Genomic DNA, 16,935 nt, shown 5'->3' with positions numbered 1-16,935 from the left:
TGTATATTAATCTAATGAAATAAGGAATTGAAATAAATTAAAAATAATAAAATAAAAATAATTAATAAATCAAATACAATAAAATAAAACCTATAGCTAAGCAATAAAAGCGAAATATAAACGATCATACAACAAATAAATATCTCCACAGATGGGAAAAAGGGGGGGTATAAAAACCAGTCCTCAGAATAGTCCAATAAGTCCAATAAATTCTGGTATAGAGGGTCTCCGGCTGCTCTCAAAGTGGACAAACCACATCCACAGGGAATCTAGAAGAAAAGGGGAAGAGAGAGCGCACACCCATAGCGTAAAATTGTAACATTTAATGAGGGAAAGGGAGAGGGGGGGATAAGAATTGCACTTACAAAGGTACAATAAATAAAAGCATTCTGTGATATATAATCACCACCATCCGGTTTAGAACTGCAGCCTCATGGTCTGTGCAGTCCCAGGATGACGTCCCAGTCCAAGTCCAGGGTAGTTATTCTCCTCTGCATCAATGGGGGAGTCCTGTAGAGTAGCTCCGAGCTGGGAAGCCTCTGCAACAATCGCGCGGTTCAATAGGTCCCAACGCGCGGTGATGACGTCAGTGTCATGCGTCTGACGTAATGACGCTCCCTGACGCGTTTCGTCACACAACGGGCGACTTTCTCAAAGGGAATAAGGGACAAGGCATAACCAAATTTGCAGGTCCTAACACTACACTGTGAACCTTCTCTTTTACCTCTGTATTAGGGAGAACAACTCCCTATATACAACATTGAATATTAAGTATAGCAACCATCTTATTAAAATGAGAGCGAAGAGGGAAAGCGCTAATGATAAGAAATAACAGAGTTGCTTCATCAATTAAGGGTTAAGCAGTAATGGCAGCACACACCCTCACAACCCCCCTTTTTATAGTGTTTTTGATTGTAGTTTATATATACATTTATTGTACCCCATGGGATAAGTGGGCAGGCAGTAATACACAGATATTGCACAGGGCCCCGCGTTTGCAAAAACTCTGCCCGACCCAGGATTCCTCGGATTGTCTACTGTCATAAAATAAATTGTCAGGAGTGCATCATAATTTATTTACTCTAAATACATGAGAAAATACCGTCACACAATCTGTGTGAGGCTACTTTGGGAACCACCACCCTTGAGACAAAATGATGGTTATATGATATGTAATGTAACTCATCTAGGCAACATTTAGATAGCTGTATTACATCTGCAACGTTTGCAAAAGTATTCCAGATTTTATATTGGTACGGCCATATGACCAAATACTAACCAGACCGACACCAATTTAATATACAACTTCTCCTTCAAATGTATTAATTAATTTTTTTACGGTAAACCACAAACTGACTGTTTAAAAATGTATTAAAAAAAATTAAGAACATCCTTTGCCACTTCTTTAACCATCACTGCCAAGGGTAGATGCAACCTAACATATTTCTGTCTGTATTATTCCAGTGCCTGCCCCCGTTGAACATCAGATATGTCCTGCTGTGTGTGTTCTTATGAAGCTTTCATTTGATGAAGAACACAGGCATGCAATGAATGAACTTGGTAAGGGCAAATAAGATTTTATTTTTTCTTAAGTCTACATTTGAAGGCGATAAACATTTCTTGATGGTCTACTTAAATCTGCCAATGTTGTTCTTTTTTTCCCCCAATGTTATTTTTATTCATGTTTTTGAGATACAAAAGGAGAGAGGGTGTAAGGGGAATTGCAATGCATAGTGCCAACAGCCATGGAAAAATATGCAGTTTGTCTTTTAACATAAGCTTAACATCATAAACCTTGCCAACATTTATATGGAACAGACATTTGGGAAGGAAGGCATGGACCAACTATAGGGACACGCCACAAAAAAATTATATTTTGGAGGGGAAGGTATAGAGAAGGGGGGGCAGATTCCCCCTACATTGGCTCAACAATGTAATTTTTTTAACAGATAAATAGAGTTGATGTACAGGGTTATGTATTATATATTTACATAAATTGTTTCTTTCCAATAGGAGGGTTGCAGGCTATTGCTGAGCTATTGCAAGTAGATTGTGAGATGTACGGGCTTATTAATGACCACTATAGTGTTACATTACGACGGTACGCTGGTATGGCATTGACAAACCTGACCTTCGGAGACGTAGCCAATAAGGTAGTCTTTTGTTTATTGGATTTTTATCACATTTTCTGTTTTATATTGCATATGTATGTTCACTTTGTATGCTGCATGCTAATCACAGAGAATAGAAGAGGCATTGAGGCAATCGGCTAATAATGTTATGGACCCCAATTACATTTATTTTCATACATTTCTAGTTTCAACCATTTAAGATCTTTCAATATTAAATCAATATTTCTTTATAAGCCAACTGTCCGGGGAATGTGAAACTCCATATACCAATATAAATCTAGGGCTCTCCAGCACCCTGCAAAGAAGAAAACTGTTGGTAGATCTACAGCCATAGCCAGCCTTGACTTAAGGAACCAACGATTTGTAGGAAACACTCATAAACCCTTGAGTAAAAAGTTATATACAGTATAGAGCAACTGGACCTATAGTAAAATATGTTCTTCTCTGAAACCAAGTGAAGACAGAATAGAAATGTGTGGAAATCTCATGGGAATGAACGTTTACCAAAGCAAGAACACTGGTGCTTAATATATTGTGTCACTGACTTTGTATAATGGTACTCTGTTTTGTTTTTTTTGCAGGCCACATTGTGTTCTATGAAAGGCTGCATGAGAGCTCTTGTAGCCCAGCTTAAATCAGAAAGTGAAGACTTACAACAGGTAATGTCTTATGTCCCTATCTTCATGATGTGAGTCATCAACCAACATAAAACAGCTTTGCGTTTACAAAAGCTAAACGGAAACACTGACCCATTGGTGAATTGTCAACTTCCTTGGTTTGTTTTATTCTCTTGTAGGTCATTGCAAGTGTGTTAAGGAATTTGTCCTGGCGAGCAGATGTGAACAGCAAAAAAACCCTGCGTGAAGTTGGAAGTGTGAAAGCATTAATGGAATGTTCATTAGAAGTTAAAAAGGTATAACGGTCACACACACAAATAATATATCACTTCCATTGTCATTTGTAATTCGTTTTTTAAGATCTATATGTTAGACCAAGTCAAATTGTCAAATGAAAGGAAACACATTTTTCAGTGTGGACCGATTCATTGAGAATACTATTCACCTTTGACTTAAACCTTCTGGGTAAACCTGATATTTATGCAAAGTCGACTTGGCGATTAATTGAGTTGTTTAACTGTAATCTTGCTTGTTTAACTGTTAAATATTCATTGTAACTTTACTTTGCAAAACTCTAAAGCTCTTGACTTTCTAATTGGTAACATTGGATGTGGTTTGAAATCTAGCATTGCTGACATTTAATACGTATTTTATTTGCTTCTTGTAGGAGTCGACTTTAAAGAGTGTGCTAAGTGCCTTGTGGAATTTGTCAGCTCACTGCACAGAAAACAAAGCAGATATATGTTCTGTGGATGGGGCGCTGGCTTTTTTAGTCGGCACATTAACTTACCGAAGCCAGACCAACACGCTAGCCATCATTGAGAGTGGAGGTGGCATATTACGCAATGTGTCCAGTCTAATAGCCACTAATGAAGACCACAGGTTTGTGTGTTTTATTGTTATAAATATAACACTATTAAATGTGCAGTGTGTAAAGCCCCTTTGGTCTAAAACTACCTTTTGTTATTGTGTTAGTTTGTTTTGTTTAGTATGAATACCACAGTTTTTATATATCCATCTAGGTACGGCAATTAAATCTATTTTTTATATACACTGTAGATAAATTAAAATTTTGTTTCATATAATACAAACTACTTTTTGGTAAAAGTACATACACCATGTACCTACAGCAAATACTACTGTACACCTCAATATAGGACTTTGCGGAAGTTAAATACATTGTATGTATTGTTGTACAGTGATATTTTTCTGTTATCATTGTGTTCAGAGTTGCACAAATAAAAACTTGAAATAAGATGTCATCCAAGTCTTGATAGCAATTACAGTATATGGTTAACCATTCATTCAGCGCCTCCTTCAATTTTTTAGAGAAAAAAAACCCACTTATGCTATACAGGGGATGGGTTTTGTGCATTTTTACACACCATAGCATTTAATTTGCTTCATAAAAAAAACATGTTATCACACATAGTACACAGCTGCATTCTTGGAACATTCGTTTAATATATTACAACTAGCTGTACTCGGCGTAACACACACTGATCTAGCAAATGTTGAAGGTTATTAATGAAACATTTCTCTGTTTTCACCCCTCCCTGTAATGCCTTGCTGCCTCTTGTCCCCTCTTCCCCACCTCTCATCCATAATGCCCTGCTGCTCTTTGCACTCTCTCCTCCATAATGCCCTGCTGCTCTTTGCACTCTCTCCTCCATAATGCCCTGCTCCTCTTTGCACTCTCTCCTCCCTTCTCTTTTCACTCCCTGCCATACTGTCTGCCCTCTGTGCACACTACCCTCCTCTCCTACTCATCTTTCTCCTCTCCTTGCTGTCTCTGTTTGCTCCTCCTCACCTTGTTGTCTCTCCTCCCCTCTTTGCACTCCTTCCTGCCCCATATGCACACTGCCCTCCATTCCCTCCTCCTAGTCATCCCTCTGTCTCTCCTCCCCTCCTTGCTGTCTCCTTCTCCTCCCCTCCTTGCTGTCTCCTTCTCCCCTCCTTGCTGTGTCTCCGTCTCCTCCCCTCCTTGCTGTGTCTCCGTCTCCTCCCCTCCTTGCTGTGTCTCCGTCTCCTCCCCTCCTTGCTGTGTCTCCGTCTCCTCCCCTCCTTGCTGTGTCTCCGTCTCCGCCCCTCCTTGCTGTGTCTCCGTCTCCTCCCCTCCTTGCTGTGTCTCCGTCTCCTCCCCTCCTTGCTGTGTCTCCGTCTCCTCCCCTCCTTGCTGTGTCTCCGTCTCCGCCCCTCCTTGCTGTGTCTCCGTCTCCGCCCCTCCTTGCTCCTCTCTTTAAGTAGCCTTTTATATCTGCATGTGACATCATCATGAGTTGCTGGCATCTTAGCCTTTTATATAGATATATAGATTACTTCTATTAGGACATCCACACGTCATCTCTTCCTCCCCCTCCGTCCCGTCCCCACACTCCCCCAGTGTTTCCTGGGTGAGTGAGAGGCCCCTCAGTCTATCACAGAGGGGGAGGAATGTGCAGCCCCACTGGCTGTCCCTGGGTGAGTGACAGGCTGTTCAGCCTATCACAGAGAGATGTGCAGATATCCTTCGCCTCATATACAGATAGATTGATTTCATGTACATATTTAATTAAACCTTGGTTTGGTGCAAAAGTGATCACATGTCAAAACAACCTCAATTTCTCCTCGTGGTTAAGTATTTCCCATTTATTGTGCAAATCTGAAATCTCATGTACGGGTATAAATATATTTGCATAGTTGATGTACTAAATGACTCCCCGCCGCCCTCACTCCCAATGTCCATCCCAGGTAGAACAAATGTATGTTTGGGCATTGCGTTGATATCCTAACCAGACCAAAGAATGTATTTCTGTGGACATCGCAGTACTTTGTATGACAAATTTCTAATTTGTTTGTTTCTATTTTTAATTACAGGCAAATCTTGAGAGAGAACAACTGCTTGCAAACCTTGTTACAGCACTTGAAATCGCACAGCTTGACTATAGTCAGCAATGCCTGTGGGACCTTGTGGAATTTATCTGCACGGAATGCAAAAGATCAAGAAGCTCTTTGGGATATGGGTGCTGTTAGCATGCTCAAGAACCTGATCCATTCCAAGCACAAGATGATAGCTATGGGCAGTGCTGCAGCTTTAAGAAACTTAATGGCAAACAGACCTGCAAAGTATAAAGATGCCAATATTATGTCCCCTGGTTCAAGTGTGCCATCTCTTCATGTTCGGAAGCAGAAAGCATTAGAAGCAGAGCTAGATGCGCAACATCTGTCTGAGACGTTCGACAACATCGATAACTTAAGCCCCAAAACATCTCATCGCAATAAGCAGAGACATAAGCAAAACTTGTACAGCGAGTATGTTTTGGACTCCAGTCGGCACGATGATACGAATTGCCGCTCAGATAGTTTCAGTCCTGGTAACTTAACTGTTCTTTCACCATATATAAATGCTACTGTTTTACCTGGTTCCTCTTCTGCTAAACCAACTGTAGAGAGCAACAGACCAGAAAAAGACAGGAATTTAGACAGAGAGAGGACAGCAGGACTTAACAGTTACCACTCTACAGCTGACAATGCGGTAAACTCATCCAAGCGAATTGGTATACAGTTGTCAACTACTGCTCAGATCACTAAAGTTATGGATGAGGTATCAAGCATGCACATTGCCCAAGATGAGAGAAGTTCTGGATCTACTCCAGAAATGCACTGTGTCTCAGATGAAAGAACTTCACAGAGAAAGGCTTCCACTAACCATCCCCATTCAAATCCATACAATTTCAGTAAAGGAGACAATTCCAGCAGGGGGTGTCCAGTCTCGTATACGAAAATGGAGTACAAACGAGCATCAAACGATAGTTTAAACAGTGTCAGTAGTACTGATGGGTATGGAAAACGTGGCCAAGTGAAACCATCGGTTGAGTCATACTCGGAAGACGATGAAAGTAAATTTTGCAGTTATGGACAATATCCTGCAGATCTAGCACACAAAATACACAGCGCTAATCACATGGATGATAACGATACAGAGCTAGACACTCCAATAAATTATAGTCTGAAATATTCAGATGAGCAGTTGAATTCTGGCAGACAAAGCCCAACACAGAATGAAAGGTGGGCAAGACCCAAGCACATAATAGACAATGAAATAAAACAAAATGAACAGAGGCCGCCAAGAAATCCCAAAGCACACTATCCTGCATTCTCTGAAAATAACGAGGAAAAGCACAAAAAACTGCAGCCTCACTTTGCACAGCCAGAATGTGTATCACCTTATAGATCAAAGGGAGGTAACAAAGCAGACCAAAATAGAGGGAGCTCTGGTCTTGGAATGAATCAGAAACCTAACAAACCTCTCTGTCAGGTTGAAGATTATGATGTTGATAAGCCAACTAATTTTAGCGAACGTTACTCTGAGGAGGAACAACATGAGGATGACGATGTTAGGCAAACAAATTACAATATTACAACTTACAACCTGGAGGAGCACCATGTGGATCAGCCAATTGATTATAGTCGAAAGTACCCTACAGATATTGCTCAACCCGCGCAGAAACCATCCTTTTCTTTCTCTAAGAACTCCTCTAAACAAAGACCTAAAAAAGATCATGTCTCTGCCAGCAGTTGTAATACTACAACCCCTTCAGTAAACACTAACAGACAGAACGAGCTTCATCCAAGCTCTGCTAAAACAAGAACTGAACAAAATAGGCAAAAACAGATTTCAAGCAAGCCCTCTTCCATTAACCAAGAAACGATGCAGACATATTGTGTTGAAGACACGCCGATATGTTTTTCAAGATGTAGCTCATTGTCCTCTTTGTCATCTGCTGAAGATGAAATAGAAGGACGTGAAAGAGGTACGCGGGGAGCAGATGTTAGTAACAATCTTCAAATAACAGAACTGAAAGACGGCAGAGGTGCAGTATCAAAAGAAGGTGCAGTGAATGAACCTCGATCATCAAATCATATAAGGACAAAAACAAGTAGACTACCAGCTTCAAATTTATCTCCTTCAGATTCATCTAGACAGAAATCTGTGGAATTTTCTTCAGGTGCCAAATCGCCCTCAAAAAGTGGTGCCCAGACACCTAAAAGCCCACCAGAACATTATGTCCAGGAAACACCCTTAATGTTTAGCAGATGTACTTCTGTAAGCTCATTAGATAGTTTTGAGAGTCATTCAATAGCTAGCTCTGTGCAGAGTGAGCCGTGCAGTGGAATGGTTAGTGGTATTATTAGTCCTAGTGATCTTCCCGATAGCCCTGGGCAAACTATGCCACCAAGTAGAAATAAAACTCCTCCTCCTCAGGCAGTACAATTAAAGAGAGATGCAAGTAAACCTAAAGTAACCGGGGATGATGAAAGGGAATCTGTCACAAAGCAAACGGCAGTACATGCAGCAGTTCAAAGAGTCCAAGTGCTTCAGGAGACTGATACCTTATTGCATTTTGCTACGGAGAGTACACCAGATGGCTTTTCATGTGCATCAAGTCTCAGTGCTCTCAGCCTTGATGAACCATATATTCAGAAAGATATCGAACTAAAAATGATGCCCCCTGTGCTTGAAATTGACCATGGAAATGAAGCTGAGCCAGACAAGTCCAAGGAGTCCGTTGACCATCAAGTGAAAAAGGAAGAGAAAAATTCAGAGCCAGAAAAAGATTTACTGGATGATACAGATGATGATATTGACATCTTAGAAGAATGTATCATTTCCGCTATGCCTACAAAATCTTCCCGAAAAAACAAGAAAGCTTCCCAACCAAGCGCTTCAAAAATAGCTCCACCAGTGGCAAGGAAACCGAGCCAGCTTCCAGTGTATAAACTTCTTCCCACTCAAAACAGACATCAGGCTCAAAAGCATGTTAGCTTCCCACATGCAGATGACATGCCTAGAGTGTACTGCGTTGAAGGCACTCCAATAAATTTTTCCACTGCAACATCTCTAAGTGATCTCACAATAGAATCACCACCAAATGAATTGTCAAATAATGATAAACCCAATACCGTTCCAGCGTTAACGGACTTTGAAAAGAGAGACACAATTCCCACAGAGGGCAGAAGTACAGATGACACAGAAACAGGTAAAAGTTCAAACCCCCTAGCATCCGGACTGGATGACGATAAAACGGAGGAAGGTGACATTCTTGCAGAGTGCATACATTCGGCAATGCCCAAAGGGAAAAGTCACAAACCATTTAGAGTCAAAAAGATAATGGATCAGATTCAGCATGCATCTACTGGTACGTCTTCAAATAACAGAAATCAACAAGAAGGTGAGAAGAAAAAGCCAACATCACCAGTGAAACCTATGCCACAAACAAATGAATATAGAGGTCGTTCAAAGAAAAGCACTGAGCTGAAAATTAATCAAAGCAGTGAAAAATCTTTCTGTGATGCACGAAAAAATGTGAAGAACAACCCAAGAGAAGTGAATGATAAACTTCCAAACAATGAAGAACGAGCAAAAGGAAGCTTTGCATTTGATTCTCCCCACCATTATACACCAATTGAGGGGACACCATACTGTTTCTCAAGGAATGATTCACTCAGTTCACTAGACTTTGAGGATGATGATATTGACCTTTCCAGAGAAAAAGCAGAGTTGAGAAAAGAAAAGGAAACCAAAGAGACTGATGCAAGGGTAAATAGGAATAATCAACATGTTGCATCAAACCAACCAGCCACTGGTAGAGTGCAGCTTGGTCTAAAGAATCCAACAGGCAAAAGTCAACCTAAACCATTACTACAGAAACAGGCTTCTTTTCCTCCTGCATCAAAAGAGGTTCCTGAAAGAGGAGGAGCTACAGATGAGAAAATGCAGAATTTTGCAATTGAAAACACACCAGTTTGTTTTTCCCGCAATTCATCCTTGAGCTCCTTAAGCGACATTGATCAAGAAAATAATAACAAAGAAAGGGAGCCTGCAAAACAAACCGTACCTTCCGACTCACAGATGGCATTGCGCAGACCTCAAACTTCAGGGTATGCACCCAAGTCATTTCATGTCGAGGATACACCCGTTTGTTTTTCTAGGAACAGTTCGCTGAGTTCCTTGAGCATTGACTCTGAAGATGATCTGTTGCAGGAATGCATAAGTTCTGCATTGCCCAAGAAAAAAAAGCCTTCGAAACCTAAAGGGGAAAGTGAAAAGAGTCTCTCAAATAGCAGTGGTGGCATACTTTCCGAGAAGCCTGATCTTACTCTGGATTTGAGAGAGATACAGAGCCCTGATTCTGAAAATGCTTTTTCTCCTGACTCTGAAAACTTTGACTGGAAAGCTATTCAGGAGGGTGCAAATTCGATTGTTAGTCGTTTACATCAAGCAGCTGCTGCTGTTTCATTGTCTCGGCAAGGATCTTCAGACTCCGATTCAATTCTCTCATTAAAATCTGGAATTTCATTGGGTTCACCATTCCATCTTACACCAGACAAAGAAGAGAAGCCCATAACTAGCAACAAAGGACCTAAGATTTTGAAGCCTGGAGAGAAAAGTTTAATGGAAAATAAGAAAATAGAGGAAGAACCTAAAGCCCTCAAAGGAGGAAAAAAGGTATATAAAAGTATAATTACAGGTAAATCCCGATCCAACTCAGACTTTTCAAGTCACTCTAAGCAGTCAGTACAGACCAGTACGCCATCAATCTCTCGTGGTAGGACAATGATTCATATTCCTGGAGTCCGTGCCAGTTCTCCAAGCACAAGCCCTGTTTCAAAAAATGGGCCTGCTCTGAAAAATACACCATCCAAAACGTCGAATGAAAGCCAGAATTCCACTAGCTCGCCAAGGGGACCAAAACCTTTCAAATCTGAGACATGCTATAGTAACAGACAGACATCTACACTAGGAGGATCAAGTAAAGTACCTTCCAGATCAGGATCAAGAGACTCTACTCCTTCAAGGCCTTCCCAGAAGCCATTAAGTAGACCTATGCAATCTCCTGGTCGGAGCTCAATTTCACCTGGCAGAAATGGAATAAGTCATCCAAACAAACTTTCGCCATTGCCAAGAACATCATCCCCTAGCACAGCATCCACTAAGTCTTCTGGCTCTGGAAGAATGTCCTATACATCCCCAGGAAGGCAGCTGAGCCAACAGAATATGTCCAAGCAAACAGGTGTACCCAAAACATGCAGCAGTATTCCAAGAAGTGAGTCGGCTTCAAAAGGTTTAAACCAAAGTCTAAATAGCACTGGATCAAACAAAAAAGTTGAACTCTCTAGAATGTCTTCAACAAAATCCAGTGGAAGTGAATCTGATAGATCTGAGAGACCTGCTTTAGTTCGTCAATCAACATTTATCAAGGAAGCGCCTAGTCCAACACTAAGAAGGAAGTTGGAAGAATCTGCATCATTTGAGTCTTTGTCTTCATCTTCTAGAGCAGATTCCCCAACACGGTCTCAAACCCAGACACCAGTTTTAAGTCCATCCCTTCCTGATATGTGTGTATCAACTCATTCCATTCAAGCTGGTGGATGGCGCAAAATGCCTCCCAACCTGAATCCTCCCCTAGAGCATGATGGGAGGTCTGAAAAGCGTCATGACATAACTCGTTCCCTTTCAGAGTCCCCATCCAGGCCTCCAATCACACGGTCGGGTACCTGGAAACGTGAGCACAGTAAGCATTCGTCATCTCTTCCTCGTGTTAGTACTTGGAGAAGAACTGGAAGCTCCTCTTCCATTCTATCTGCGTCTTCTGAATCCAGTGAGAAAGCTAAAAGTGAAGATGAAAAGCAGCAGGTGTTTTCTTTTGCAGGACCCAAACCTAATACAGACTGCCCACCTTCTTCAAAGGGGACTTGGAGAAAAATTAAAGAAAATGAAATTATTGAGACAGCAAGTAATGAATCATCAAACACACTTGCAGAGTCTAACAGCAGCATAGAATCCAAGACTTTAGTATATCAGATGGCACCAGCTGTCTCTAAAACTGAGGATGTATGGGTAAGAATTGAGGACTGCCCAATTAATAACCCAAGATCAGGAAGATCACCTACTGGGAATACTCTCCCAGTTTTTGACAATGTTGTTTCAGAGCAGGGGAGGAAGGATGAGGCAGTAAAGGAATGCCAAGGAAGGCACCCTTCTGGAAATGGAAATACACTTGTTCTGGAAAACAGACAAAAATCATTCATTAAATTGGATGGTTTGGACACAAAGGGAACGGACACAAAGCCTGTAATAAACAACCAGCCTGCAGGGCAAGAGACCAATGAGAATTCTGTTGCGGAGCGTACACCATTTAGCTCGAGCGGCTCAAGCAAACACAGCTCGCCAAGTGGGACTGTTGCAGCAAGAGTCACTCCATTTAACTACAATCCGAGTCCCAGGAAAAGCGGCACAGAAAGCACATCGCGACCATCACTAATACCAACGCCAGTTGCTTCCAGTACAAAGAAACCAGAATCAAAAACTGAAACTACAGACTCTAGTGGATCTCAAAGCCCCAGAAGACATTCTGGCTCTTACCTGGTGACTTCTGTTTGAAAGGACTTATGACAGAATGTAAATGAAATTCTGATGTATTATTTGCAGCTGTCATGTATATTGTTTGTAAATACTATTGATTTTTGGTGAAGGTTGTTCAAGAAGCTGTAATAAAAAAAATGTTTTCCGCTGATCGATAGAACACAGACATAACTGTTTGGGTAATGACAAAGCAAGGACTTTTTACATTAATTATTATCTGATATTGTTCCTGATCACTCATTTTCTCATTTTACAATAATGAATGCTACAGATCCTCCTATTTTACTGTAGCTGTACCAATTTGTTTTAGGATGCAGACTTGCTTAACCACATCAGGGAATATTGGTATTTATGCAAAAAGAAAATAGTTTGTCATTGTAAACCCACTTAACCCTGTTACTAATTATGTGGCTGTGAAATTCACAGCGATATGACTCCTGCTGAACAAGCATTTTCTCTGGCCTGTTTTTCTGCATGACAGAACTCACCATTCATTTTCTGAAGTAAAGCTTTCTGTGGTCCCATGATGTTCATAGGTACAATAGCTATGGTGTAACAATTTACACTACTTTGTGCTCTGCAAGAAAAAGGAAATCTGTGTTACTGTTGAACCTTGTCCAAGATTCCTTTTCATGCACTAAATTTTATCAGAAAGTAGCTAGGGTTTTTTTTTTTTTTTTTGGCTATGCTGTATGTTGTTGTATATTCTGGTATTTGAGGTGAGATGGCTGCTCTTCTATGAATGAGACGTAATGTCTCAACACAACCGAATTGAACATTTCTGAATAAATTATTACTGTACGTACATTCACACTTGTGTTTATTGTGGACTGTAGAATTTCTTGTGGCAGTGCAACTTTTTTTTTTGTCGATCTACCTGTTTTTCCTGAGATTATTGGATAACGCAAACAAATGGGACTTGGTGAGCCTTCATTCTTTTTTTTAAAAAAAACTAAACCCCTGTTTTAAAACGGGCCATCTCCGCGAACTCTCAAACATTTTGTGAATGTTCATAATACTTTGCACACAAAAAAAATGTAACAATTGATTTTCTATAAATCCTTTTTCTTTTCAGCTATAGAGGCATTGAAGATGTCAATCTATTGTATGCTTCAGGTTTTCCTAGTTAACACATCTGTCATGTTTACAAAGTAACACTGAAAAATATTAAACATGCTACAATGTGCCCCATTTGGTGAAAAAAGATATATATATGTAAACAAAGTTTAACACCTCCGCTTCCAGAAAGTTTAAGCATATCACTGCCATTCAGTCACTTTGGTGGCAGGAAAGTGAGCATTTTAGTCATAAAGGTGCAATCCGCAGCTCACAACTCAGAAGGGGATTTTATTTGGACCTGCCTTACAAGTCGTTTTTTTTTAATTATTTAGATATTGTGTTCTTGAAGGCAGCATTTTGATATTGAATGAACTCTATACAATTTCACAGTGAGTAAGATACAAAGAATAAAGGAAAGATAATTTGTATTAAAAAAAAAAAAGCAAAAATAAATGGGGTTTAATGTAATAAAGAAAAATGTTGGATCGTTTGGATATGTTCTTTTCACACCAGAAATGTTAACAGATTACTGATTCTTTAATTGTCCATGGTGTTGTACTTTAAAATGTTTTATATTTGACACCATCCTTTACCTTACTTTTTGGGCATTTTATCTGACGGCTTTTTACGTTTGCTAAAGGGCAAGTTTACGACCAGCTGCCTGAACCAGAAGATAGATTTTAATTATTCTTGCACCTCTCTCTCCCCACCCCCACCCCCCCCTTACAGGAGATGTGGTAGCGACATGGATGTGCTCTGGTGCTGTTAACTCACCAGTGGTCTTACAGGAGGTCTGAGGGCTCCACTGGTGGTGTATAGGAGCAGCAACATGACAGGGTTTTCCTCCTTTGGGTAGTGCCGCACTTCCATCACATGAGGGAAGTAGCAGAGGCTGGATTGGTCCCACAGGCACATACTCTCTCCAGCAAGTTACAGAGACTCTTGATGGTACAACTGGTCTTTATTCCTTCTCCACATTCCCTGGAGCAGACCACAAGGGCTTGAGGCCCCAAGAGTCCTATCTCCGCTCCCTCGCCCCCCGATGGGGCAAGGGGAATAACTCCCACTCCACTGAGGGAGGGAAGACACACACTCAATTTGGTGGAGTGCCAGCTTTTATACCTGGGGAGGGGCTTGTAACCCTGCCCCATAACAGGGCAGGTCATAGTACTGACAGGCATCAAACCATCTGCATGTGACCCAGTCAGTACCCTCCCCAGGTATGAAAATCCAACTGCCAGTATGCCTTTCCCTGGAGATGACAACATTGTAGCTATCCAGGCTGCAACTGCAGGCTAGGCCCTGTGCAGGAGTTTAACACCAACACTGCCTGTTCCTATCAGGACTTCGTGTTGAGGCCAGTGGAAAGGCTATAGCTAGGGGATTGTAGTAAAATCCATTTATTTCCAAAACCACCTCAGAGCAGGTACATACAAATAGTAACGTTTCAGGGCACTGCACCCTTTCATCAGTCCTATGCAACCATTAACTAACCGAGACTAAACACAATGAAATCCTTGAAATACCCTTGAAGGTAATTAATCACCCAACTCCCACCACCTGCGATCTTCAACTGTAGTGGTTTCCTTCACTGCATGACCTGGTCTGCATCTAACGTCATTGTGATGCAAAACGGGTCATGGCGCACACGGCGTGATAACATCCTGAAACTAGGCAATGCTTTACCAAAAATAATCTGGGAACAGACAATGGCCTAATACCACATATTGCATATGAAATGCATAACGAACAGCTATCCTTTATAATCATTAGAACCATTAACAGTGCTGCTAGTGCAATCAACTTTTGTATGTAAGGAACAAACCATTAACGATACGGATACTATAGACAAGCAATATGTCAGCGTACAGTATAAACACGTTCTTTACAGGAGCTCTTTTTGGACAAGCCCAGGTCTGTACATAGCAAAAGAATCAATCCTTGGAGATTTGCAGCTGTGAATAGAAATAGAAGTACCAAATGTAACGAAATGCAAGAGTCCATCATAAATATGGTTCAAGTTATTGTAGATTTATTTTGATCAAATCATCATATAATTCAACCATTTTAGATTGTTTTTCATTTTTTACTTTTCAAAAAGCTTTAAAAAAAAAAATACTATCATGAAATAAACTAATACAGCTACCCAGGATTGAGAGAGACCGCATAGACAATCGTGCCAACAGTAGCCTGATGTAGAGAATTGGAACCAAGGCTAGGAGATGCACCTTGGGTCCCCTAGCAGTTGCTGGGAAGGGAATATGTAAAGGTTAGATGGTATGCTATTCTATAGCCCACCTGCAGAGTACATTGTGACTTCCTCCCCAAACCCACCCCCCCACCCCTCCGTCCTCCTGTTAAGCTGACCTATCACAAGAACAAATGTAGTTCTAGTCTCTCATGAAGTCCTCTCGGAGCCACTGTCTACTGTAAAGGTCCATTGTGCTTCCCCCTGTAGTAACAGTTTCTCCCTGTTCCCTGCCCCTAGATAGGGACTACATGGTCAATGACTTAATATCTTAATTGTTATGAGTTGTATCCCACCATCCTAAAATGTCGGGCATAGCACTTTTAATATTGCCTTTGGTATACCCGTTCCATGAGGCTATTAATGGTCTTTATAATATATAGTAGCCCACAAGGTACACTATGTACAGTATGTACTCACATGTCTAAAAGCTGTTGATTTTATTCTGTTTTCCTGTAAGGGGGTGAGAAAATGATTTCCCCCTAATAATGCCATTACATTGGCTGCAACTTCTACACGGGTATGTCCCAAATGAAGGCGTGGATGAGTTTGTTTGGAAACTTTAAGTAAATTAGCCTTTGCAATGGTGTCCCAAATATTTGAAGATCTTGCGTGCAAAAATAGGGTGATCCCAAGACGAATCACTTATTGAGGGGTCTGTATGAAATACCAATACTTGGATATGATTCTCTTGATTTGGCTAGACTCTAGATATATAAAAAGGATACCCTCCTTTTTTTCTTTTTGGTCTCGGATGACAGGAGAGCCTTACTTGGTTTGTCTAACTGCTCTGTCTCGCCCCTAAACGTCTACTGATAATACCCTTTTGTCACACACAGCTATTGCATTGTATTAATGTGTCCTTAATGTCACAGGGTTACTAACTATTCATTTCACTCTTAATAATTGTCTGTAGGATACGCCTGTTACCGATGGGGGTGAAAACAGTCTGCCTGCAGCAAACTATTTACTGTCCGTTTTCTTCATATTAAGGTCTAACTGAAGATGATTAATGTGTTTCCTTCTGAACCGGCGACAGTCTGTTAATCAAAAATGTAATTCTTTTGATAAAACATGCAGTGACCTATGGTTTTTGTTATTGAAACAAAGTAGAGTTTGGTTGAATATCTAGTTTGGAGCACTATTTGAAAATATACATGGTACCAGGTTAAAGATTACAATACTTCCCACTTGGGATACAAATTAATTATTCCAAGCAAAGTGGGAGGCAATAGATGCTCCCATGTCCAATTGAACCTTTTTACTGTATGCTTTAGGAAGGAAGGACGTTTCTCCATAATCATGACTTCCTCGATTCTCTGGACCACTAGTCTTTGGGATGGGGCCAGGTGGCTCTTGCAAGCTGCTGTTAAAATATCAGTCTCCCTGCGTGGAGATCTAAATGTTCTACTGGTTTGGCTCGTAAATATATCAGTGGGTCTAAAGGTATTGTGACGTCCACCATATCTTCTA

General features: G+C 40.8%; 1 protein-coding gene across 6 annotated transcripts in view; it reads left to right on the top strand.

The window, feature by feature from the left end:
* Positions 1-13,689, top strand: part of APC (APC regulator of Wnt signaling pathway) — a 151,072-nt gene extending 137,383 nt beyond the window's left edge. For all 6 annotated transcript variants that reach the window (XM_075601654.1, XM_075601634.1, XM_075601643.1 and 3 more), the window contains 6 exons: positions 1,465-1,560; positions 2,014-2,153; positions 2,714-2,791; positions 2,929-3,045; positions 3,417-3,631; positions 5,606-13,689. In XM_075601654.1, coding sequence (XP_075457769.1) covers positions 1,465-1,560; positions 2,014-2,153; positions 2,714-2,791; positions 2,929-3,045; positions 3,417-3,631; positions 5,606-12,173 — 7,214 coding nt within the window. In that variant the 3' untranslated portion in view covers positions 12,174-13,689. The remainder of the gene's footprint in view (positions 1-1,464; positions 1,561-2,013; positions 2,154-2,713; positions 2,792-2,928; positions 3,046-3,416; positions 3,632-5,605) is intronic.
* Positions 13,690-16,935: the final 3,246 nt, after the last annotated feature.

The sequence above is a fragment of the Ascaphus truei genome, chromosome 1, assembly GCF_040206685.1.
Source record: "Ascaphus truei isolate aAscTru1 chromosome 1, aAscTru1.hap1, whole genome shotgun sequence".
Taxonomy (NCBI): Eukaryota; Metazoa; Chordata; class Amphibia; order Anura; family Ascaphidae; genus Ascaphus; species Ascaphus truei.
Note: the sequence above shows the minus strand (reverse complement) of the source record. Positions and strands in the feature narration are given on the sequence as shown.